This window comes from Artemia sp. Qi Xiang Cuo, chromosome 15 (assembly GCF_049724085.1).
Source record: "Artemia sp. Qi Xiang Cuo chromosome 15, ASM4972408v1, whole genome shotgun sequence".
Taxonomy (NCBI): domain Eukaryota; kingdom Metazoa; phylum Arthropoda; class Branchiopoda; order Anostraca; family Artemiidae; genus Artemia; species Artemia sp. Qi Xiang Cuo.
Window position 1 is genome coordinate 16,181,163 of NC_142808.1, and position 27,867 is coordinate 16,209,029.

General features: G+C 36.2%; 1 protein-coding gene across 2 annotated transcripts in view; it reads left to right on the forward strand.

Moving 5' to 3' along the window:
• The window catches only part of SerRS (Seryl-tRNA synthetase), an 84,940-nt gene that overhangs the window by 5,790 nt on the left and 51,283 nt on the right, over positions 1-27,867 (forward strand). The window contains exons 2-3 of one of the 2 annotated variants that reach the window (XM_089100905.1): positions 7,237-7,307; positions 12,549-12,794. In XM_089100905.1, coding sequence (XP_088957031.1) covers positions 7,237-7,307; positions 12,549-12,794 — 317 coding nt within the window. The remainder of the gene's footprint in view (positions 1-7,236; positions 7,308-12,548; positions 12,795-27,867) is intronic. The other variant, XM_089100906.1, reaches the window with a different exon arrangement.

The window sequence follows — 27,867 nt, forward strand, 5'->3', positions numbered from 1 at the left end:
CTTCAAGTTCAAGTCCATCCTCATATTCTTTACCAGGCCTATCTTGGCTATTTTTACAACCCATGCTGATAATGTTGTTGTAAACTGAGGTAAAGCTTTTCAGCTCTGACCTTAGCTTGTCATGAGAAACCTTTGCCCTCTCTGCAGTGTTTCAAAGGCCCAACTCTGGGCTTTAAGAAATAAATGTTGGAAATAAGCTGTTTATTGTCTGAAAATATTTCTTTCAGGCTGGTTGTTTTTTGGTCAATTACTAACATGAACATTTCAGCACAAAATTACTGTTCTGGATCTTCAGGTCAAGAAGATCCTGTTTCTCCCAGTATATACTTTTTCCTGGCAACACAACAAGCTGGTAGCTCGGAGCTAATTTCAAGGTCCAATTAAGTGGTCACTAGAAGGCTGACCATATTCCAGGTTGTCAAAAAGTCCAATATTTTTGTCTGGAAAAACCTTGAAATAGGGTCAATGACTTTAAATACTCTAAAAAGTATATCAAATGCTCTAAAAAGTAATCCTTGTCTCCCCAACACCTTCAAAACCTCAAAAACGCAATTCAGTTCTTGACTGTTTTGCAAGATCTGTTCTTTCCATTTACTGGCCAAAGTGCTGTTTATGTACCATCCAGTGTTTTGGCAGTTTTCAGCTTGAGAGTATGCTTGAGCTGCAGCAACCTTTTGACTTTTCACTAGCCTGAATTTTCTTATGGACATTCCTAAAATTGCTGAATCTAGAATCAAACTGCAACTTTCTGTCAAAAAATGCAATGCATATGCTGCAAAGGATTGATTTTACTGTCATTTGTCTAGTTTCAAGAATAACCCAGGGTCATGGACAGACCCAGTGGTACGTTTCTGGTAATAAATCAAAGCAAGACTTTTCTATTTGAGGTGGTGTCAGCTGGAACATATGTGACCTCATGAAATTGAATTTCTGAGCTATTGTTGAATTCTGCAGTAAAGAATAGGAAATAGAGGCATTTACTGGAAAAGTGGTTCACTATCAGCTAGTTTTGTGTCTGAGTCACCACTTCCAGTTTGGTCCAGATACAGTTTAGATTTCTCTGCTACTGGCACCACTTGTCTGGAAGGTGTCACAGTATCTGACATTGTTGGCTCACCCTCTGTTGAAACTGGATTGACGTCATGCGCTTCTTTGATGTGGTTCTAAAAAATGAAATGTTAGCATAAGAACACTAAGGCACACAACCAGCCAAGGTAGGGTGAAGATCTCAAGACTTCTGTAAAATATTGCTGGCATGGGAGCCAGGACACTGAGTCTTGGCTCAAATTCACTTTTTGACCATTCTGCCAGCAAAAGCCAGGTTTTATCAAGGCTCACCGATTGGATAGGATTTTCGCACATGTAAAAAAAAATCTAGTCTGATCATTGGCCTTTGGTTTTATGAAAATGAAACCTGAAAACATGGCTGAAGAGAAAAAGCTGTCTTTTTAGGTGCTGTGTGGCCAGGCCTAATCTCCCAAGACTGGAAAAAACACCATAAAAACACAAAAGTTAAACCAAGGCAAGAATAACTCATAGGGTTCACTCAATTGACTTTGAATGGATAGGACTCTGTCTGAACTTGGGTTGTCTAAGCACCTAATTTTATCAATATTTGTGCCAATAGAAATGGTATAATCGATTCAGCCTCCATAGACTGACAGGCTTTTGATATCAGGATGTGCCTCTAAGTAAACAACAGTGACAGCCATGCAAAAAAACACTTATAATATTAGACCAACTTAGAAAAAAACTTTGAATCCTAGTCCACGAGTAGAAAAAAAAACAGCCAAAAGTTTATTGACCTAAGTTCTCTGTATAAATGATAACTTTTTCTGTTTTGGGTCTTTTCCAGCCTTTGAAAATTCTTTTGCTTTGCTTCAGTTTTTCTGCACCTCCCTTAATTTTTCCATCAGTCACCCTGTTCATCTTCTCACAAGTTTCAAACTGATGAACACAATAACCAAAGTGTTACACTTTTTCTAAGTTAAATTCCTTTTACTGAGGAAAACAAGACAAATTTATCATTTAACACTTCCCAAGAGAACACATTGAGGCTCCAGTATGTAACGACTCTCCTACTAGCTTGGAATGGAATCAGGCACACAAGGACAATTCCTGAGTCAAGTGATAGCCTCTGGGTCATATTTTTCAGATTTCAGCCTACAAACAAACCTGTTTGACAGCAGTGTCTGTCCCTTCCTATGGCAGGATGCTGGTATCTACGCTAAATCTGTATGTAGGCCTATATTAACACAGCCGAAAAATTGTCAAACAGAATTTGTTGTTGAACATTATATTGACTGCACTTTTGTACATAAAAAAACAAACAAAAAACAACTAGCTCAAAGCGCCCCAAAGCCAACTAGCCCAGGGGGCAAATGTCCCCCAGTCTACCTCTGAACATGCAATGAAATGTGTAGTTTAAATTGTAGCTATGAGCAAGTCAAGGATTTTAATATTTGTTATGCTCTGATGATATTTGTAGTAATGATTTTCTTGTGTGACTGCTTATTACTTCCTGGTCTTGTAAAATTTGTCAATTTTACATGTTTCAGTGGATTCAGCATCTTCTGAAAGATAGTTCCATAGGTTGGCAACTCTCTGGGTGAAGGAATAATTTCTTTCTCTAGTAGAAGAAGTAGAAGAAATTTCTTGGCTGTCCTCTAATCATGTGATGCAAGGGGTGTGCAAATAGAGCTGGAAGGTTATTATTAGATATAAATTTATGGACAAGAATCATGTCTCCTTGTTTTTGCATAATCCCTTTCTCAGAAGCTATCAAGGGGTCAACTAGGATAGTTACATTTAGGCAAGTTTTCTGCTGAGTCTTGACAAGGAAAAACTAGGCTATTTCTTGATTACATTTATTGACCTTAGAAATACAACAAGAAAATGGGTCAACTAGATATTTACAGACAGACAAACTTCAACAATTAATCAATTATTGACACTTACAATCAAAGCAATCTGGTTCATCTCAAAGTACCAGTTAAAATAACCTTGCAATTAGCAAGTGTTAAAGGCTAGCAGCTATAATTGCTAAAGACTTCTGTTTTACTGTTGTCCTTATGTTTTATATTCTATTCTCCAAGCATAATTTTGGGCTCTGATGTCAATATTTTTTCACATAATTTTTCTGGTATTTGTCTTTATGAAATCTAAATGTTCTGTTTCTAGTTCTCTTACCCAAGAGCTTGCTTAATTATTACTTTATTCTAGTATACCCTCGTATAGTGTCCCCAAGGAAATAATAAGTTTGATCATGGCCTTGTACGAAAATACGGAATGTTGCATAAAGACAGAGAACAGAACAACTAGATACTTCAATATTATGTCAGGAGTGTGACAGGGATGCATTATATCACCTTTTTTGTTTGTCATTTTAATGGACTATGCTTTGAGAGAAGCGACTGGCTTTGGAGTAACAGTCGGAAATAAAATCCTCTCGGACCTCGACTTTGCGGATGATGTGGCACTTCTGGAAAGGACAAAGCAGCAACTCCAGCAGCTGCTTTACAAAGAGAGAGTTAAAGCGGAGAAATTCGGCATAAACATCAACATATACAAGACTAAATCAATGGCAACATCATGCTCGCCAGTCGAGCTCCTGTACAAAAATCGTAGAGTCGAACAGGTCCATGAATTTAAGTACCTCGGAAGCTGGGTTGATTACACAGGAGAGGTGCAAAATGAGGTCAAGAGAAGAATTGGCATGGCAAATGCTGTTTTCAACAAACTTAAACCAGTATGGAAATCAAAGAAGTACTTGCTTGCACTAAAGCTGTGACTTTTTAATGGCAACGTTTTGCATGTGCTATTGTATGCCAGTGAGTGCTGGAAACTAGATGTTGGGATAGAGAAATGTCTCACAGCTTTCGAAAATATGTGCTTGAGACGCATGCTGAATATCAGTTGGCGTCAAAAAGTCAGCAACATCGAGGTCCGCACAAGAACTGGCCAGCTGCTTATTACTGAAATGATTAAGAAGAAGAGATGGAGCTATCTTCGCAAAGTCCCTTCGGATGGAGGACTCCAGAATCCCGAACCAGGTTCAACAATGGAAGCCGCGTGGGCGTCAACAGAGGGAAAGACCGAGAAACATGCTCAGACGCACGTACGATCGTGATCCACTCAGTGCTCACACATCACTACAACCCCAGTGGGAGGATGTATTCGCCACAGTGCCAATATGTGACGTTTGCCGAGGCTTCGTCGATGCCCTATGCGCCACAGATGGCTCAGGAGGACCTAAGTTCTAATTAAGTAGGAATTAGATTTTTTTTTTTCACCATAAGGTTTATCTAAATTTTCTTAATAGGTATGTCATTAGTTTAGATATTTAAGCCTGATACAATGCCAACTATTAAATGCACTGAAAGTGAATAGTGGAGCCTAATCACAATGCACATTTTCAGCTTACAATGTTAGACAGGGGATCTTTAACTTCTCACAAAGTAACTCAATAGTGAACATAGTCTATCACAGACAAATAGGCTATTGTGAATAAGAATATGTGCATTTAAATAGTCTAGGCCAGTGGTTCTCAAACTTATTTAGACACTGTACCCCTTTTTACCAACGAAAAATTTTAGTTGTACCCCTTCTCAGTTACCAGTACTAAGGAAACTGTAGCGAAAATATAAATAAGGTTGCAAGTCCTAGAGTTACAGGGTTGTTTAATTTTTTTGTTGGCCGGCCGCGTACCCCCTAAAAATTTTAGCGTCCCCCCAAGAAGTACGCGTACCACAGTTTGAGAACCACTGGTCTAGGTTATGGTGATAATTTTTTTTAAGCTTATATATAAAAAAACAAGATTGTAGTTAGCCAATTGCAACTAAACTGATACTCTTTTCAAATATAATGGTTGCTACCATGATGATTGTATCCGACCTCCTCCTAATAGGGTCAGATATAGCTACATGCTATATACAAAGCTACAAGTAAATGCTGTAATGGTAAATTTTTCCTTTTTAATTTGAAAGAGGTTTCTATTAATCTGATTTCTTTGATTCCTTTCAGCTTAATCCATGTTTGTCAGCTGTTTTTACATAATATATTTTTTTATTTGTTCTTGTTATTCTGAAATCACATGATGCTATGAAGTTGTAAATAATGGAATGCCATATATGTGATGATTGTTGCCGCAACGAAAAACAATGAATAAGTATATTGTCTAGTGTGTGGTGACACTTGGCACTTTTTCAAGCTCTGTAATCATTTTTTTTTTGTCAGAAACTGGGGTCACATACTTATTACTACCCTAATTTAACTAATTAAATTAATTATTCTTATTAAACAACATCTCAAGGCAAAGTTATCAGCTGTTGGCATCCATACTGACGTGGTCAAATGGGATATGAATTTCTTGACAGATCAGAAGTAGCATGTCTGATATTTTACAAATAATGATGACGAAGTCTCTTTGCTACTATGTGAAGTTATCAGTGGAGTCTCTCCTCCACTTTGGTGACAGCAACCTATGCCATAAATACATGATGCTTGACAAGGGGTCACAGTCTTACATCCAGTTACAGACTAACCATGATGAAAGAGATTTGGGTGTTATAGTTGATAACCAACTTAAGTTCCATGAACACTGGCTATCAGCAGTATCAAGAGCAAATTGTAGTCTTGGTTTGCTCAAGCGGACAATCACCAGTTGCTCTCAGTCTCTCTTCCTGAGGCTGTATAGGGCTGTTGTCAGGCCCATTCTGGTTTTTGAGACGTGCCTTACCTACCCCTGCTATAAGAGTGATACTAGCCTTAGTCAAAGGTGTTCAAAGGCGTGCCACAAAATGCACAAATGGTCTGCAAAATATACCATACAATGAGAGGCTGGAGCACCTACAATTCCCAAGATTCGTCTTCAGATACCGGCGCAATGACATGATGCTGACCTAAAAATATAGTAGCCAACCAAACAATACTCTCTTCACAGAACATGCAAGTCAGCACCATACAAGAGGCCATTCGCAAAATTTTTCTAAACATACTTTGAAGATACAAATATGGCAAAAATGTTTTGCTAAACGTGTTGTTAATGACTGGAACATCCTTCAAGACGAAACGGTGACTGCACCCTTCAAGTCTAGATGTGACAAAGAATGGAGCAACAAGGTGTGGAAATACAAGTGTAACATTCAGTTTGTCCCATTCAAGTTTATCTCATTCAGCTGCCCACTGATTATTGATGCGAGTTTTTCATATGAGTGTGTTGCTATGAGGCTGCTTTTCATTCCCAACCATCTTGCACACTCTATCCGAAGTTGCTGTTGTGCAGTGGCGTCAACTCAACCACTGGAGAATGGTTCTTATGGATCATACCTACCTTTTGGTAACCTTTACCAAGTGGGCTTAAATTACATCTTTCCAGCAAATCTCTCTTACTGCGTGTCACTGGGCCTTTAATACTGTGACATTATATTATATTACCATCATTGGCACGGAGCAAAACAAATCCTGTATGGAGCTTGTTATCAATCCGAAGTGCGAATTGAGGTAATTAAGGTAATCAATTAAGTTTAGGTAGTATTACACTGGAAAAATGCCAAACATCACCAAATGCTAGATGGTGCTAGTAGCTTTTTTGTTGACACTAGCATCAGTTCCCACTCTTATTAGCTACCCTTTGCATAAACTATATTTATTTTGATATATTTATTTATTTCAATTGCACATTTTGGTACAGGTAACTGGCACACTATCTTATATATATAGTTTGAGTAGCTGCAGTTTTTAACTTAAAGTAAGGTAATGTTCCTATTCCTGACAGGTAATCATTTTACTAGCATTTTTTCTAGGTTGCTCAAAATTTGTCAGTTGCTTGCAAAAGAAAACAGCAAACCATGTTCTTCTAATTTAGTAAAATTAGATCAAAGATCTAAATACAGATTTATAATATATATTTGTCTAAATTATACAAATAATATATATTTTGAGTTACTATTGAAAGAAGAACATGATATCCAGAGAAAAGGATGCAGTATAATAATATAATATTTAATATTGTAATAATATAATATATTTATAATATTAAAAATATATAAACATATAAAATATAATAGTATGATTATCATTTTATTATAAAATATAATAATAATATAATATAATATCCAGAGAAAAAAAAAGCTATATCCAGAAGAGTAAAAATATAATATGACCCCATACTTTTATTTTTAGTCATGTTTAACACTATAATATTTATTCAACCTTAATTTGTAATTTTCCTTACAGGTCGATTTGAACTAGATCTTTACAACAAGCTGAAAAACCAATGTTCCAAAGAAATAGCAGAAAGAATGAAAGTAAGTGGTTCAATTCTCAAACTCTTGAAGTATTTTTGTTTTCTTTATTTGTTTATTCATTTTACTTTATCTATTTTTTTATCGCTTTACTTTATCTAGTTTTTTTTCTTATTATGTTGGATCAGATTAGGACTTCGTTTTCAATATTATTATTAATGGTTTGGAATTTAAATTAATTACAGGAAATTTCAGTTTGGAGAAAATTAAGTCTAAGGTAATTGTGTAGCGGTTGTTTGTTTTTTTGTTGTTAATTTTTCTCGAATAGTGGTTATATTTTTGAGATGTTGTCTTTTTTCTTCCCTGATTTATTTTGTGTAGATTTTGTGATTGATACAAGGTCGCCACAGGCTATGCTTCTTGGGACCCCTAGTGCCTAAGTGTACTTATGTAATTATTTTAGTATTTAATAAATGGAAATGGAAATATTATGCACTCGCTATTGTTAACGTAACATGTTCATATTTAAATTGAATTTTACTTGAATATTAATAACATTTTTATTAAATATTAAATATTAATGTAAATATTTAAATATTGATATTTAAATTTGAATATTAATAACATTTTTATTAAATATTAATATTTAAATCTGAATATTAATACAATTTTTATTAAATATTAAGTATTAATTTAAATATTTAAATATTAATATTTAAATTTGAATATTAATAACATTTTTACTTATCATAGTTTGTTGCTTTCACTTTTAACATTCGCATTTTATGTTTAATAAAAGTATGTTTTTCTGTCCAAATGAGCCCAATTTCCAGCAATTTTATACCTTAATTGTCCCTTTATTTGCTAGTGTTTTGTGCAAAAATATTAAGGCTTTAAATACCCCTTGAAAAAATCCCTAGAAATATATCTATTAAATATCCTTGAAAAATTCCTTGATTGCCCCTTTATGTGCTAATATATGTATCCAAAATGTTTTTGATGGGACCATAAGAATTCTAGTGGCCAGAATTATTTTCAATGCTTATATGATAAGAACTGTGTATTCACATCCAATTTATATTGACCTCTGTATAGGTCAGGGTCTAACATCAAACTTACCCTTTGACCTTTGTATCAATCCTACATTTTATGCAAAACTATGTAAATAGCTAAATCAGTTTTTGTCAAAGATATTGAAAGAAAAGAATTTGCGAATTTATATCTTTAGTCATAATGAGGGAGTAGGGGTAAAGGGAGTCTCCCTATTGGCTATTTAAACATCGATTTTAGGAAACAAAAACGTTTGAGCGGAAATATACTTTTTCAAAGTAAAATCTTAAAGTTCTTTCCTGTGTACAATGACTTAATATGTTCAGTTGACACTATTCCTGATAAGACACACTGAGATCCAAGCTTCCTGAGATTGGTTTTCAGAAACTCTCTTTGTGGGGGAGGGGTCAATTCTTTAGTCTGTATTCTGGTTTTTGGGGGATTGTACTTTGATTTGGTCTCAAGGGGGGGTCATTTATCCTTCTCTGTTTGCAGGTCTGGCAAGACGACTAATCTATGTAAATCTAGGCTATTGAATGCCTTTGGAATTTAGTCTATTCTCTGACCCCCCCTCCTCCCAAAATGAGATTGTGTATACACAGGCTAACTGAGGATAGTTATGGTGCTTAAATGTTTGAATAAAAGCAAATAACACAAGTTTTTTCTAAAACTTACCTTCAAGTGGTTGCACCAATTTTTCTTTTTTTGAGAAAAAAAGTTCATGAAAATGCAACATAAACAATTTGCAACATAGAAAATTAAAAGAAATGTCGTGAATTTTAATTTTGAAGATCGAGAATACTGAAAGGGAGGGAGATGGCATAGGTGCCGGAAGCTGGTAAAACAAAGGGAAGAACGGAATTGTGTATAATTGCTGGCACATTCAATGAGGAAACCGGGATCAAAGCTTTGTGAAAGAATGGGCCACTGCGTGGCAGTCTATCTTCAGAAATTCAAGTTGAATATATTGTTTTAAACAATTTTGAACTGATTGACTGTCTCTGAGTTTTCACTCGACGACTTTTTGGTCCTTAATAGTGGAAATGGTTGTTATGGAGAACCAAATGTAGCTCCAACATGGCCCTTCAATGCCAATTTACCGAAAGTACATGGGTATATTCAGAATCTAAGCCTTAATATGAAACCTTATTAAGCTCTCTGCAACTTTCCAGTAGCCTGCTAGAAAAAAAAACAAAAAACATAGAAATACAAAATATAAATATTTGGCCACCATTGAGTCCCATGATTGGTGGCTGTAAGCTTCTGTCTGAGTGTTTTTAGTAATGGAAATTTTAGCGATGTACTTTTTAATGTCATATTTTGGGGATTTTAGGCTTTTTTTTTGAATTTCTGAAAATTTACTCTCATTATTACAAATTACTGTTCAGTTGAGTTAATGCTTACGAATCAGGGCGAAATAAGGATTTTTTTTTATCACTATACCATTTCTTTGGGTAAGTTTTTCAATTTTTGGTCATAAAGAGTCACTCTACTTTTTGGCCAGCTCTGCAAATTACTTTGGACTAGAAGGGAAATCAACCCCGTGACGAACCACTGGATCTACTCAACATGTGTCCAATGTTATGTCCATTTTTTTTTATATGGAAGTGAGACCTGGACCCTCAAGGTGGAGGAAGAGCGTCAGCTTGACATTTTTGACGGGGTGCTACCATTTCATCTAACCATCACAAGCATTAAACGACATAACATCTAACTCTCAGGACATCGACAAAAGATTTATAAGTTTATATAATAGTAATAAGTATATAATAGTTTAGAAACAAATTTCGGCTATATATTTGCACATCAGGGGGGTGGGGTAAAGTAAAGCATATATTAAACACGTAACTTAACCTAGGTAGGTACCTTTCCCCCCCCCCTAAACCCCAAAAACAAAAGTTTTAAAATTTGTCGGTGTCCTGACGGTTAGTGATTCTGACGGATTTTTTTGTCGATGTTATGACGGATTTTGTCGATGTCCTGACGTTAGTGGTCCTGACGGTTAAATGTTATGACGCCTTCCCATTTTTGACCAAAAATGTCTACGGGCCATTAGCAACATGGCTAGCGCACAGAATCAGCAACCAACGGCTGATGAAAGTATGCAGACAAAAGCATGATGTTTCCACCATGATCAAGAAAAGGCGTCTAAAGTGGTTAGGTCACATACTGAGGTGCCTGGAAGAGACGAAGAAAAAAACAGATGGTCAGATGAAATCTTGGCATAACGTCGTCAGAAAGGATGTCGAACCGCTTGGGGAATTCCGAAAGCATGGTCATAAGTGGGATAAGGCGTGGCTGGAATTTATTCGACCATTCACCGAATACAGAACCCAATGGAAGCATTCGGTCCAGCAGCTTCTTGATACCGGGTTGAGCTGAATAGCCTGTGTCTCGTCTTAAGTAAGTAAGTACTCTACTAGGATGCTACTGCTGCTGCATTCATGATGTTCTTTGATACCTTGCTTGTTGCATGGGAATACAACAAGCAAAATGTAAAAATGAGAAATGACATAAAAAGAGTTAAAAAGAGCTTTAAATAGCAGAAGAAGAATTGAATAGACGGAAAATAAAAGTACTGCCTCCTTTATTGATACTTACACCAAACAGGTTGTAGTAGGGGATGCAACTTTAAAATTTTTGGGGAAGTTCTGAAGCAACGAAAAACTGCCCAATCTGCGATGCGGAAGAGGATGGTTTGGGTCATTTTCTCCTGAAGTGCCCTGAGATATTCCAAATTAGTGTCAATTGCCCTGTCTAAGAGGGTAATTTTGACGAACTATTTCTTGGCATCCTTACATCAACGATTCCACAAAAGGTTGTTAAGGTGGGAAATTTTATGTCTGGATATTATCTTTATGTAGACAGGACTTAAAACTTTATTTCCCTATTAGATTTAAAGACTATTTAACAAAGCTTTGAACTTAAAGCCTTCATTTATAAAACCATTTGGCTTCGGTCTAGAGATTCGAAAGCGTTGTGTGACGAAACTGAGTTGCTTCACATAACATTAAATCCTGTAACTTAGATATCATAGGCAGCGCAATCGCCCTGTCTAAGTAAAGAACGATGTTGGCACAATGTATTATTGATTTTTTTTTGTTTTCGGTTTTTGATTTTTCCATACCAGGGCACTTCATATCGAAGGAGTTGTCGTAGAAACTTCGAAAAGGGCTCAATCGATTGTAAATTGGAGTGGCTAGTGCCCTTTTTAATAGTCGTTAGTGATTGGAGGGCAACTAGCCCCCCCCTCCCTCCACGCCAATCATCTCCCAAAACACATACAATTAAAATTACTAATTAATAAAAATACAAATGAATGGGAAATACAATACAATGAAATACAATACAATGTGTTTAAAAATACAAATGAATGTGCATTGTCAGTTTAATGTACATATACTGATATTTAGTAATCAAAATGTTAATATTTGATTTATTAAAGTTATAAAAGTAAAAATATTTATATTTTTTTCAGTAAAGTGCAAGTTTTGTTCTGGCCTTGGGAAGACATGGGGGTTTTGAGCCCAACTGATGTTAATTCCTGCTCGTTTTAAGGTCGACTCGATTAATTCTTGTAATTTCTGTTCGTTTTAGGTTTCAATTATTTATCGATGCTGATTTGTGCTCGTTTCATGCTTGGTAGAATATTCGATTTTATTTTTGCTCATTTTTTGTTTAATGGAGTTCTTTAGTTTTATTTGAAAAGCTTATGTTGTGGAAAAAGTTTTTTTAAATTAATTTATACAAAGAGTAACAAGAATAACTAGCTTTGTATAAATCTACTTTGATGAGTTTGCTTGAAGAGAAATATTTCCATCTCCCTTTAAGTAAAAATTGAATCAAGAAACAAAACTATTGACGCACAGTTTGATAGTGCATCTATATTATAGTGCACTATATTATAGTTATCTTAAAGTGCATCTATATTATTTCTGAAAGGTTCTGGTGTACTCGAGTTTGATTGGGATATTAACGTATTCAGGGGGACTTAGGATGTAGTATTTCTGATTACCAAATATAATTTTCCAGTGTTTTTTGTTCCCCTTGAATTAAAGATGCAAAATATAAACTACCAGATAGAATGCCCCCCCCCCCGCTCTTAATTGAATTTCTGTGTACATGCATTGCTTATTAAGATCACAGTTTGATTTCATATTCAGAAAATTTCAGATTCGTGGTTAATACATTTTATTTCAAATTCTGGAAAACAACACTTTCTGCAACATGTAATAGTTTAACCTTTTTTTTTAGAAAGATCGTATTAAGCTAGAAAGGATAAATGAACCGAAAACCTGTGATACCCTAACGGTTGACATGATGCAGGACTTCAATGTTTTGTTAATGAAACAAAGTTACGTAGGTGGCCATAGTGCATCTATTAGTGATTTAGAACTGTGGAAACGATTTAAATCAGAACCAGACAATAACCTAGTGTATTTACTAAGATGGTGGAGACATATTAAGTCATACAGCAATTTCGAAAGGGAGCATATCTTGGTAATTCTTTGTCATGTCTATGCATGATCTATAGTTTTGTAGTCTACGTGTTCCTAGATTAGGGATTGGTCTCCCTAGGAGGCGTGTAAAGTTCCCCTTTGCATACAAACAGAGAGAAAGGAAATGGGAAATTTACCTTAATAGTGCAATCAAGGACCTACTGAACAGGTCGGTCCAAGGAAGAATATTTTGTGACAAAAGAGCCTTTCATCCTGGAAAATCATCTTGAATTTGTAAATTTCATTTTTGTTGAATTTTTGTTACTTAAACGACAGTACCAGGTGACCGAGCTTCACCTGCTGAAAAGAAAGACAGTTTTCTTAAAAAAAATTTAATTTATTTTACTTGGCAAAATTTTGAAATATTTATACCGTCACATTATTATTATCGACTATTAAATTAAATTATAGTCTGTTTTTCCAAAATGTTTAGCACAGACACTCATCTTAAGCAAAATTTATTGTAACTGTTCCTAGTATTGGTGACGCCATTCAAATAGCAATGTTGAAAAAGCCCAGATATGGAAAATCATTTCAATGAAAAATTTGACCATTACATCATTCGAAACCGAGAAATTCGAATCAGAAAGTTTACGTGCTATCCACCTCACTAAGCAGGCCTGTAAACGGTAACAAAGGAAACATACTAATAAGAAAACGAATATGAATGTGTTATCCAAATAAAAAATGTTTTTTCTTTTTCCAAAATTCAGGTTTTTAAGGCTCGTAAGTCGTGACCAATATAGATCATTTTTTTCATACCGGAAAATGTTCATATGCCAATTTTAAGGAATATATATATATATATATATATATATATATATATATATATATATATATATATATATATATATATATATATATATATATATATATATATATATATATATATATATATATATATATATATATATATATATATATATATATATATATATATATATATATATATATATATATATATATATATAACTATATATTTAAGCTATATATATATATAGTTATATCTCGGGTAGATTGGCGCATCTGATCAATTTTATATTGTGCCATTTTTGATTCTTTATCGGTAAGAAGTGTACTGGGAACCACAGAAGAGGGGAAGGAACCTCCCGCAAGCGACGTATTGTACCCTCCGGTATTAAGTTACCCGTAAATTGCGGGGAATAGTTGAGGGGGTCCTTACACTTCCCTTGTTCCTAGGTTCCTTCGTTGCCGAGCTGTATTTCATTTCGTACGAAGATGCCGCCCGATCGACTAGTCCTGAATGCGGTTTTAAATTTTGCTGTATGGGCAAGGAGTACAGGAAATACGTCTGCTGACATTATCCAAACTGGTTGCGGATTTTTTCCTGAAGAGAAAATTAATGAAGCAAAGAAGTTTATTTGGTCCGAGGGACAGATGTCTACCCGCCAAACGGATAGGCAGAAGAAAGTGGATACGTTTGCGGACATTCTGAAAGTGTGGGATTACTGTGATAAGAATAATGTCCAGCTACCGAAGTTCGTCATATATGAGCCGGATGAAGTACCCTCTATTCCTGGCGAAGTTACAGCGACTCTTTCGCGCAAAGTAAATGACTTGTGCTTAGAGTTCCGGAACTTCGTCTCAGCCCAAAGCTACGCTGTTCCGAGTATGTCTGCAACTACTGAAGTTTCTATCAACAGTGTCTCTATCAATAATGGTCATGCTCATGTCAGTACTAAGCCATCCTATGCCGTTGTACTGAAAGACCTACCAGAGACTCTAGACAACCCAATTGCTCGTAAGGGTTTCGTGGATAGTTTATGTCCAAATTCTGACGACATTAGCGAACTTCGCAAGACTAAACAGGACTGGAAGCTCTACGTCAAGTCGAGGGCGACTGCAGAGAAGATTATGGAAAATATGAGGTCTAGGACACCCACGGTTACAGCGTCACTGAAGGAGCGCTTGTTCATCGGAGTTCTAAAACGAGTCCCAAATAGTATGTCCCACACGGATGTCGAAACTATTGTCCCAAATGCCGTAAAAGCAGTGGAAATAGGAAAATACGAACATTCGAAAGTATTCAAGGTGTACTTTGAATCCAGAAAGTATCTAGACCGTTTTCTCGCGGACTCCGTCCGCGTTGGCTACGAGAAGCTGCCTGCCGAGGACTTTAATTTCCTACCGAAACGTTGCTACTCCTGTCATGGACTCGGTCATGTGGCGGCAGATTGCGCCGCATCTCCCATCTGTGGCCGCTGTGGTGGCACTGACCACGTATCTAGTAAGGACAATAAGTGCAACAACGATATGTTCTGTATCACATGTAAAAAAAGAGGTCATACATGTTACAGTGTTCGGTGCCCTTCAAATAGACCTACCCCAGCGAAGAAATGAATCGAGGACCCTTAGCCTCTTATGCGATTGCCTCGTGGAATATAAATGGAAATCTGTTAAGTCGGTCTGTGTTTTTGAAGGACTTTTTATCGAAGTGTGACATAGTGTGTATTCAAGAACATTTTGCAAACACTTTGAGCCTGAGCCTTTTGGAACTATCAACTAATCACAAAGTGTTCTCGGTTGCTGCGAGCCGCTCTCAGTCTCATGGCCGGCCATGTGGTGGTCTAGCGACTTACGTGAAGTCATGTTTTACTTCTTCTGTCTTTGATTCAGCAAGTGACTTTTTAGCGGTTAGAATACAGAATGTGGTTGTGCTGAATGTATACTTACCCACGAACTATCGCGATGACCGTTCTGAGAGACTTTTTGCCATTAGTGTCGCTCGTTTATCTAAGTGCTTGGGAAAAATAAAAGAGCAGGGCTTATGCTGCATCGTGATTGGTGACTTCAAGTGTGACCTAACTGACTCACTTAATTCTTCTGGTGATTCTGTTCGGCCAAGTATTATCTTCGGTCTGTTTGATGATGATTACTTGGTTGCGCCGAAGAATAAGAGTTTTACTTACGTCCATAATTCGGGTAGCACATCAAATTTAGACCATGTTTGTCACACGCGATCTGTAACTATTGTGGAAGTTGGTGTTAGTGATTCTAGTTTTACGTCAGATCATTTTCCTCTGTTTTTTAGTGCTCGGTTTGATGATGTCGGTCCTTCTTTTATCCCGTTTGCTAAAAAGCGATCTGTGTTTTATATTAGTGATTGGGATAGGGCGTCATCTGATCTCTTCCAGAATGCGTGTAATGATATTCTGGCGAAAATTCGCGTACCGTTTGATTTATTAATGCGGAGTTCAAAACAGAATATGCGGGATTCTCGAATTCGGCTGAATCTATATTGTAGTGAACTTACTCATGCCCTATCCCTTGCAGAAAATTCAGTGGTACCCATTAGGCTAGTAAAATCTGGAACCGAAGAGCCCGGTTGGTCAACTAATAGTAACTTGCGCAATGCTTGCTTTTCTGCTAAATTTTGGCTCTCGGTCTGGATTGAAGCAGATAAGCCGCGGGATGGGTGGCTGAGAAAACTGTACATCTATACGAAACGTCAGTTTGCAAAGCAGCTCTCTTTGCATCGGAATTCGATTATTTCGTCTTGTTCGGAAGAAGTTCGGTCGCGGCCTAATAAGCTGTAGTCTAGTCTTGTGAAAGAAGCGCCAAGTCAAACCCCGTCTCTTATACCACTTTCTTCATGGATTGAGCATTATAAAAAAGAATTGTCTGCTCCGGATCCCCATCTTCAAAATAGTTATAAAGCAAGACTCCAAGATTTCTTTGAGCATGCATCTAGTCCGGGACCGATTATTACAAAGAGTCTGATTATTTCTGCAATTGGGAAACTGAAGAAAAAAAAATCTAGAGGATATGATGGGATTTCTGAACAACATTTATCGTTGTGTGGGGGTATGTTTATTGAGCATTTGGTCCTCCTTTACCAAATGATATTTAATTTGGGAATTGTGCCCGAGTCTTTTTCAATTGGATGTCTGACTCCTATCCCAAAGAAAAATAAACCTCCTTCCGATTGTTCGTCTTTTCGCCCAATAACGGTTTCAACTGTTTTTTATAAAATATTTGAAAATCTGATTATTGAGGAGCTTCGTACTAAATGTACAGTTCAGGCCCATCAGTTCGGTTTTCAGTCACGCCTCGGGTGCGGCCATGCTCTTTCTGCTTTAGTATCCGCGTTAGTTGACGCAGAAGACCGCGGTGAAAGCATCGCTTTAGCCACTCATGATGTAAGGCGCGCGTTTGATTCGCTTCTCCACGAGGAGATTATACTGGATATGGGTTTGGCCGGTGTTGATCCCTGCTCTCTAGCCCCACTGGCTGACATGTATGAAAATCTAAAAGCGGAACTTAAACTTCCTTTACCAGTGAGTGAGTGCACTAGCCTGTTGAATGATGTTGCTGTTTCTCCGCGTGGTAATCCCCTTCTCCCGGTAAAGAAGGGGGTAAGACAAGGTGCCATTTCGTCACCGACAGCATTTAATAACAGTATCGTAAAGCCGCAATCGAAGTCACTTATGACTTACATTCTGCGCGGTGTTGATTTATCTTTGATTGGTTATGCGGACGATGTACTGAACCTGAGCCGCTTTCTGCAAGGACTAGAAGATAATTTTACTCGACTACAACAAGAGTATGCTCAGATTGGACTTCAGTTTAATGCCGACAAGTCTGAAGTACTGCTGTTTAATTCGAAATCTGATGCTGGTCGAAGCATCACACTTGGTGTTTCTACTGTTGGGCTCGCCGGTGGCATTGTATATCTGGGCCTTCCTATTGGACGGTCAATACTAGAGACGCGGCGGTTACTGCTTTCTCATTTTCAGAAGCGGGTTTCATTTACGTATAGCCGTATTGTGGCAAATAAGCGGAAGTTTGACCGTCGTCTGCTGGCCCGGGTGTACAATGCTATGGTTGTGCCCCATTATTTGTACCTCAGCCCATTCTGGCGTATATTTACGGCTACAGATAGACTGAAATTGCGTTCAGTGTACTACAAGTATGCAAAGTTTTTGTTGCGTTTACCACCATGGACAAGCAATCGATATGTTTCGCATCGGTACGGCATCATGAATCCTGAAGAAGCTATCCTAGCGCAGATTACTCGATATAATTTTACACTTACGGCCCCGCCCGGGGCTTTTTTTCCCCCCAATTATTTGGAATATGCTTTTGGTTTTTGTGTTTGTTTTTTTTTTTTTTTTTTTTTTTTTTGTTTGTTTCAGAAGAATTAGTGTTTTTGCGTTTTTTCTTGTCTTTTGTTGTGCTCCATCTGTTTTTAATTGATGGGTAATAAATGCATTTATTTTATTTATTTTTTATATATAACTATATATATACTATATATATATATATATATATATATATATATATATATATATATATATATATATATATATATATATATATATATATATATATATATATATATATATATATATATATATATATATATATATATATATATATATATATATATATATATATATATATATATATATATATATATATATATATATATATATATATATATATATATATATATATATATATATATATATATATATATATATATATATATATATATATATATATATATATATATATATATATATATATATATATATATATATATATATATATATATATATATATATATATATATATATAAAAAATATTATATATATATATATATATATATATATATATATATATATATATATATATATATATATATATATATAGTCACTAGGTCCCTTAGTGACTCTATATTTACAGAAAAAAGAAAAAGAACTCACGTAATTAAAGAACTGAGTCTGCAATAGTGATGTCCCGGTTAGATCTTGGCACCGACATAGTCGTGAATTTTTTTTACTAATTTTTGCTAAAGCCTTTCATATGAACCAAAGTTTTTGGCCACACCAAGTGTTAATTAGTTAAGCCAGTTGTGGGCAAACATTTATTTGAAGGACTGCTTTATAAACTTCATCGCTAATACGGGCTGACAGGGGCGAATCTACAACATTTTTATTGGGGGAGGGGAGGCAAGAGGGGTCCATATCTGGATAGTCAAAGGGCATGGGATGTATAATAATTTATGTTGTCCACATTATTGGGGGGGGGCCAATTGCCCCCTCTTGCCACACCCCCCCAAACAACGCCCCTGTGGGCTGCATATACTATACAGTATGTTTCTTAATTACAGTTGACCACAAACTGTGAGTTAATGATAATATATAACCATGTGCTAGTTATTTAATATTCATGCTGTAATACAAAATATAACGTATTTTTAGTTCAAAATGAAACAGCTTCTTAGATCTTAATTAAAGGATTTTTATGATCTTAGATCTTAATTGAATGATCTTAAAGAAAACAGTTGTTTTCGAATAAAAGTAAGGAGCAATATTGAAACTTAAAACAAAACGGTAATTAGTCCGTATATGAGGGGGGATGCCCCCTCTTCAATCCCTCACTCGTTAGGCTAAAAGTTTTTAGTACTGTAACTTAAAAAAGTTTCTTATTCCAATTAGACGGCCAATTAGTGTTTCAGGAGTGATTCTTAACGATTTGGGACAAAAAAGTCAAACTTTTGCGTAAAGAGCCAGGGACTGAGGAGGAGCAGGTCCTTGTAAATCGAATAATTTCTGTTCGTTTAAGTTTTTTTGTTGCCCCTTTTATTTTAATTTAAAAAACATTTTTTTTATTAAGCTTTATCGTTTTTCAGATGATACTGGGAAATATCCCCCCCGTAGAAAATTAAAAAGATTGGGTAGATCAAACTAAATTATATAGATTAAATAGACAGATAGATAGATTAAATAAATTAAATAGATTAAGGAGACTCCAATTAATCCTGCGCAAAAAAGCTATAAAAAGTAAATAAATAACTTCAAAGAAGCCAAAAATTTTCTATAACTTTTTTTAACAACCTTTTTGATACAACAGCACCTCCTTTAGTCCCATCTTTGTAGTGTTTGTGTTATGAAATACAAGCTTTGCAAGGGTAATTTATATATTCATCAGCCTGCAGAAATCCCATCTCTGTGACCTTTTTCTTAGTTACTGCAAATGTTTGGAGGTGACCGGAGTTGAGCCTTTTTAGGGTTGGTTAGCTTGGGGTTACAAGGTTCCTACTTCCTCGTTGTCCTTCAAATGATCATTTTAAACACGCTAGCAAAGCCGTCTCTTAGCCTGTAAAAATGCTGTTGTTTTCTCACTAGAATGGAACCTGAAGGGTTTAAGATCCATCGATACCAAAAAGAATCGCCCTATCGTCCATTGTGGACGTTTTTGGTTTGTGTGGCCAAACTAGTTAGAATTAAGTTGGCGGCCTTGATGTGATTTGTAGAATGTGGATAATAGACCCGAACTAACGAGAGAAAACTAAAAGCCGACTCCGAATTTCCTAGATATCTCAGAAAAACCATTTAATTTTTTTTTCAATTTGGGCCTAATATATTCAGTTTTAATGAGACTTACATCGTCACAAGATACGATTTTTTTTCTCTAATCAAAGCAGAATTTTCTACTATTAGTTCAGGAAACAGCAGTCCCTAAAAATGTCCTTGCCTTCCTGCTCGACAAACACTTAAACTCACTTCAAACGAATTATCATTTGATTAATCTTGCTGCTTTGGGATTTCCTGTGCTGTCACCAGCTTTGATTGACAGGGTTCTAGGCGTTTACCCCCCCCCCCCCGTGGAAAATAACGCTTTCCAAAATTGAGAAATTTATTTGAGTTTTATTTTTTTAATTTCCGTATGGGGAAGGAATTTTGGTACTTGTGTATTATGTACCACTCGCTCAAGTTTGCGCTGTGTAAAATTCGAGTACAAGCCGGTTTTTTCGTTAGTTTCTTCGTTCCTTTAGAAATAAATTTGGGCTATAGATTTGTACATTAGGGGGGGGGGGTAAAGTATAGCGGGTCTGCATGCAAAATACGTTTGGTACAATTATTCTGCATATTAGATAGATAGATGGATAAGTGCATTTTAAAGCCAAATATGAACACAGTAAAATAACATAAATGAAAGGTACAAATAACAAACTTTGATGAGCAATCATCATAAAACACCAGTGAAACACTAAATTAGCCTAATAATAGTACTTAATTACTATTAATTAATATTAATTACTATTAATTACTATTACTATTAAGTACTATTAAGTACTTGGAAAAACGGTCATTAAAAAAAAAAAAAAAACACTTAACACTTAGAAAAAAACACTTAAATGATATATTATGTTTTCTTTTCTTTTTTTTTTTGGCTAACAAAATTTCCAGATACCTCGCTATTCTTCTGTAATTTTTTAGTGGCCATATACCTAGAAAGAATTTTTTTCTGACTTCAGACTGTCCAAATACTTTATCTCCCCCCCCCCCTTATGTGCAAATATATACCCAAATTATATTTCCCATATATTCTGTCACTTGTCTTTGTGTTGTCTCGCGCTAAGCTGAAAAAAAAACTAACGAAGAAACCGGTTTGTTCTCGAGTTTTACACAGAGTAAACTTGAGTGAGTAGCCCATAAAACACAAATACCAAAACTCCTTCCCCCTACGGAAATTAAAAAATAAAACTCAAATGAAATTCTCAAATTTGGAAAGCCATGTTTTACACGGGGGGTATTTTCCGGGGCGGGGTATTTACCGGGGGTATTTTCCACGGAAGGTATTTTCTGGGGAGGGAAACCCCGGCCACCAGTTGACAAACTGGCCGAGAAAAGGGAAGCAACAATTTATTGTCTGATAGAAGCAGTTGGATTAAAGTTGGGTAAAAAAAAAATATTGTTTATATATGTTTTGTTTAGCACTTTTTTTTTTCTTGTTATTAAGTTAGCCTCGTTAAGAGAAAGATTATTGCTTGTGATATTCTGCACTTTGAATAACCCAATTAAATTTTGAAATATAACTCAGGGATATCGGATTGTATTTATTGAAATCGGATCGATACTATTGTTTAAATTATTACAATCATTTTTTCTTATTAGTTTGCTCATTGAATGTGTTAGTTTACAGGTTTTTTGATATCTTGGTAAGGAGGTGAACTAGGTCAATGAAACTCTCGAGAATACATCCATAGCCTTAATGATCTCCTGAAAAGATACTTTTGAGGCACCTATCTCCACCCCTTCTACTTCCAGAGGGTGATGACCTTTTGCGATCTTTAACAATCTTTGTTTTATAAAAGTTAAATCTATAAAATAGATATTCTGCTCAAATGTAAAATTCAGACAGGTATAGACATGTCGTGTATGCAGGGCCACAGCTAAGGGGGAGGGGGAGGGGCTCCCCTCCCAAAGTTCCAAGGTGTCGCCATGCAGTGCAGACGCCTTGGTTAGAATAAGATCTTGGTAGGGCTTTCTTCAGAATTGTCGAAAAATCCTTTTGATTTTAGTTGTTTATGTGTTTATAGAGTCTAGCTAATTCTACCTTCCCCCCAGTCTATTTATCAAACATAATTCAGTTTCTTGGAACGAGTGTGCCGAGCAAACGAAACGAAAAACACGACTTCGAATTTGATTTTCAGCAAAATTTCTAATCTAGTCGTGAGGCAGGCAAATAAAAGTGCATGCATGACTTGTATAATCAAAATATGACTTATATTTTGATTTATATAAATGACCTTCCGAGGCGTTTACCCCAAAATAGTAGCTTAGTAGTAAATTTGCAGATGATACGGCGGTGACAGTAAAAGCTAAAACCCCATCTATGTTGGTTGAGAAAATGGTGATAGCAATGAAATCTTTGAATAAATGGTTTGCATGTAACTACCTGGCTCCAAATTTTTCTAAAACAGAATTCATGATTTTTGGGTGGTCACAGCGGACAGTAAATAGAATTACCATAGAAGAGTTTATTGCGAATTAAAGTAGGGTAAAAAGAGTAAATTCATTTCGTTACCTTGGGATTATTTCCGATGAGCTTCTATCCTTCCGTAAACATTCTGATTATTTGAGTTTGAAACTTGCCCATAACTTAGGTTGTCTTCATAGATTGAAACATGTGTTTCCCTTTTCCATCCATAAAATTTTATACCATTCTCTAATTGAATCATATCAACATTTAGGGTCCAACTGCAACCTCTTCAGATAATTTAAAATAAGGCAATTACAATTCTGGGTACTTTTGTTCATCGCCCAATGAGGCTTCAAAATCTCTCGGAAACCCAAACTTTATATTTTTTTCTCAGTATACTTAATCTTAAACAACTAAAAGATCTGCATACAGCAATGTGGTATTATGATATTCAATCTTCAACAAATTATTTCCGTGATTTGGGTATAATTGAGACTCCCATTTCTACTGCCCACCACGTCCGCTCCTAGAAGTATTGCCTTCCTCCAATTAAATCAGAAAAAGCAAGATTCTCAATCAGATACCAGATTCCTCATATTGTAAATAAACTTAATTTAGTAGAAATGTTCCCAAGTTTCAAGAGTCGATTTTATTTTAAAAAAAATATTTCAAAAATGTTTCTTTGTCTGGATGCTGGGATTGCTGAATAATAGATATTAGTATGAATTGTGTTGTGGTGTTCTCGTGCTGGAGGGGGCCTCCTCTGTTATCTCCTACCTTGTATGTTTTTGTTTTTTATTGATATCTTGTATTTGTTATTTCGGCATTTTCTTATAGTTGTTTATGGCCGACACATCGAGCCCTGCTCTCCGTCGGCCAGTTTAGAAATTTATTTGTCATGTATTTTTGTCAATAAAAGATCTTGAAGATGACTTCTAAGAAAATGTATTCCAGCATTAGTATTTAGATACCCCATGTGGTAAGTCTCAAAAAGTGTTACCGTAATTTTACGGACCCTCGTAAAATTGGTATTTTATCTATTTTACGTAACTTACGTATTTTACGTAACTTACGTATTTTACCGGTATCTTACATATTTTACAACGCCTTGCAATTTTCAGAGTATAAAAGTGCAAAGAGATTAGCAGAAAAGGGATTGAATATGATTTTGTTTTGTCTATAGCTGTTCCCCGGTTTAAAAGGTCATCTGTCTGACTTAGGTCTCTTGTTATCATAACGATAAAATGTATTATATTACAGGTAAGTATAATTTTAAAATGGTGAAATATTAGCTGAAAATAAAATTACATTAGTTCTGTGAACCGTTAAAGACAGAAAGGGCTACAAGCAGGATTGACATATGACTAAAAAAAAAAAAAAATAAATAGCCAAGAAATATGAGGGTAATATCAGCCAGCAGAAAAAAAGAGGCGGAAATGATTGAGGCAGGTATTTCGTCAGGGACTTCCGCCCAGCCGTTCTCAGTGCTAAAAAAAAAAAGAAAGAACCCTAACCTTTTGAATCAGCTCTAACTGAGCAGAAGAAATACTGAATCGTACAAACCGAAAAACCAAGCCCGAGTAAATGAAAGACTATTCACCAATTACATTGGGCAAGAATTCTCTGCTTAGTCATTGACTCAGCCTGTCTACTGACTTAATTTTCATTAAAAGTATGGTGAAATGATTTTAATTTAAATTGAACAAAAATGTTATTTGAATCCGTTAATTTTAAGTTATTCTAAATTGGGTTTATAGGAATATCTCCAGTATCTCTTTTAAAGCAAGGTCTCTAATTACGGATTTTGTAAATTTCAAATGCCTTCCTAAAAAAATGTGGGAAGCCGTTTGCATCAAATATTAAAGTTGCTTCATCAACTACATGATCTGGATTTTCAACAATGTGGAGGGCAAAAGCAGAATCAATATCTTCATTTTTATTTTGAATTTCATATCTCAGAGAAATCTTGTATTCATGCCGTCTTTTCCCTGAGAGCCAGCGTTTATCCCCCTCCTCCGCGAAAAATTCCCCCTGTTTTCCCCTTGGATAATTCTGGATTTTCATTAGAAGGTAAACTGAAATTTCTACTCTCCTGTTAAGTCAGGGGCAATCGTATTGCATTACCTATAGTAAAGACCCATCAGGGTTCAATATATTAATATTTGTTCATTTATTTTTTCCCAAAGGCACTTCCTGTGAAGGGGTGGCCGAATAATCTATGGATGGGGCTCAATTAATTGTAAATTGAAAATACCAGTGCCTTTTTCTAAGATTTAGAAACCGATTCATGGATTTTTTTCAACCGATTGATACCGAGTCAGTTGTTAAGGGCTCGGCACACGTTGCTGATTTCGGGAACCGATTTCAGCATCAGTGGACAAACGATAGCGGTAAGAAAAATTTGTTGAAAGAAAAATTTATTGCGCGACATTTTCAAAACAAAAAATCATGGACACAATTAATCGACTGAAGTTTATTAATAGTTGCATGATTGATCTCAGCTTAGTTCTCAGTTTAGTTCTTAGCTCAGTAGCGGGGTCTTTGACCACATACATCTCTGATTGACTATTTATCTGTATCCCTATTTTTTTGTGATGATGATGATGAAAATCAGCGTTGATTTTGTAAATCGGCGCCGAAAACTAGAAAATTTTTCAAGCTCAAATCGACGCCGATTTCTTCTAAAATCGGCGCTGATTTGGAAATCAGTTCCCGGAATCAACTACATGTGCCCAGCCCTTTACTGACTACATTGTCCAAAAGAAATTCTTAGTCTAGTTTAACGGTCCTTGTGTTGATGGGATGGTGGAGATAGAAATTGATCTATAATCCTCAGGGCCGTATCCAGGACTTTCGTTTGGGGGGGGGGGCTTCTGAACAGGCACGGTCACCTGAATCAGAATCTAAGTGTGAATGAGAGGAGCTAGATTTGCTTCAAATCCTTTTGAAGGATTTAACGACTTTTTAACGACTCCTTTTTTATCCTTTTTAATCCTTTTTAACGACTGTGAAAGTGACTGAATGTTCCGCTATTATGATCCAGTGCTTAGTTAATCAAAGTCATCAAGGTGTTACGAGCTTTTTTTTTACTTGTACTTGGTACTTTTATAAATAAATGAAAAGCAACATGTATATGATATGAGGAATGTGACGAATACGGCTATTTAAAAAAGCAAAGCTGTTAGGATAACAATTCTTAGTTTTAAATGTAGAAAAAAATGATTAATATGATTTTACTCCCAAGTAATGGTAAATTTGATTTATTTATTATTTTTGTAATTTTTTATAAAATGGATATTTGACATCAGGCACTGTTCAATTGCTGAGGTATTACCCTAGCAACAAGATTACCAAAGGGATAAACTAGACAGCTAGTTAAATTGAAGAAATTTTAGATGAAGGGACATTACCTTTTTTAAGCCCAAGAAAATCAGAATCATTAAAAAATTTCGTTAATACCTGTAAGTAATCCTTATAAAAGAAATGCTCAACTGGTCTTGTAGTTACAAGGCAACTCTAAAGCACAAATTTTACCCCATATTTCCTAGGGAGTACCTAATTTTAACTTATTTTACCAATTTTACCTTATTTTACCTTATTTTACCAATTTTACTTACCGAGTTTTTATTTTACGGTAATTTTACAACACTACAAAAAATTAATGAATCTATATCTAAGTGTGTTATTACTGTGTAATATGCGTAAATATACGCTTCTTAGTGGTAATTGTCATTGAAATTTTCCTATTCAGGTTAGGCTTCATTTCTTTTCATTGCAATTGTTTTCAGGAGGAGGGTCGCAAGCCCAGCCGTCCCTAGGCCTGGGTTCTGATTGACACCAGGGAAATCCTGGGCACTGAGAGACCCTGGGCTGGCCGGAGATATGCCCTCCTACAGACGGTTAAACGGGGTCAGGAACAAACTTATCCACCGAGACAAGCAACAATTTGTTGACAAAAAAGCTGATGAGCTAGAAGATGCAGAACGAAAAGGTTACATCATGTTGCTCTTTAAGCATGTCAGAGACCTCAGCGAGGAGAAACCTCCATAGATAGAAGCAGCTAAATCAACCTTTCGGTGTAATTCTCGAAGATGAAACCGCGCAGGTTGAGCGATAGAAGGAGCGTTTCACAAAGCTGCTTAACGCCGACAGAGTCAAAGTCGATCCCGACCTAATCATAACGACTGAGCAAACAAAAAGCAAAAGTCTCACAGAGCCTGAGCCTCCCTCTGTAGAAGAGATACAGAATTGCTCCAAGGAGGATGAAAAACAACAAAGCACCAGGAACCTGCGGGATCACCGTAGAGCTGCTAAAATTCGCAGGACCGACGATGCTACTATGGCTGCACATGCTGTTTTCCCTCGTTTGGATAACAGAACTGATTCCACAAGAATGGAAGGAAGGGATAATCCTCCCTCTATGGAAGTGTAAAGGTAGTCGAAGTGATTGCTCCAACTACAGAGGAAACCCCCTCCTGTTGATTCTCGGCAAATTATTTGCCATGACTTTGGTAGATATAAGTACCCAGCTAATCCGTAAGTACCGCTGGATTCAGCAAGCAGGTTTCATGCCAAACAGATCCATGACCGAGCAGATCTTCACCGTACGCCAGGTCATCGAGAAACCCCGTGAGTTCCAGCGTAAAGTATACCTTGCCTTAGTTGACTTTGAAGCAGCCTTCAATTCGGTCGACCGTGAGTCTCTCTGGCTGTTACCAGAACGAGCAGATCTCCTGGAAAAACACTGTCTCCTGTTCATGGCACTATACACTGGTACAAAAAGCTTTGTCCAGGTTAGTGGTCGTCGAAGCTAACTCTTTAAAATAAATAGCAGTGTACGGCAAGGCTGTACTGCTGCTCCTAAGCTGTTCAACGTGATGATTGATTATGTCATGGATCGAACCACGAACCGGCTCCCCTTCGGACTAAGGTAGGGCGATAGAGTTTCTAGCCGATTGCGACTTCACTGATGATATTTCTCTGATATGCACTTCTGCCGCTAAACTCGAAGAAGCCCTCAATACACTGTCGGAAGAAGCCCTGAAAGTGGGACTACACATTATGTGGCAGAAAACAAAAATAATGATCGTAGACTCCGCAGGTAAAACCGCCAAATAACCTGCATTCAACGTATCAGGGCACACCATCGAGGTTGTCAAGTCTTTCACCTACCTTACATCTATTATCACCGAAAACAGCTCAGTCAAAACTAAAATTCAGTCGAGCGTCGGAGAAGCCGCATCAATTATTGCATGACTCTGCCGTTCAGTGTGGTCAAAGCCCAACATCAGCCGAAAAACAAAAATGCAGATATAAAACATCACCGTAACCCAAGTCCT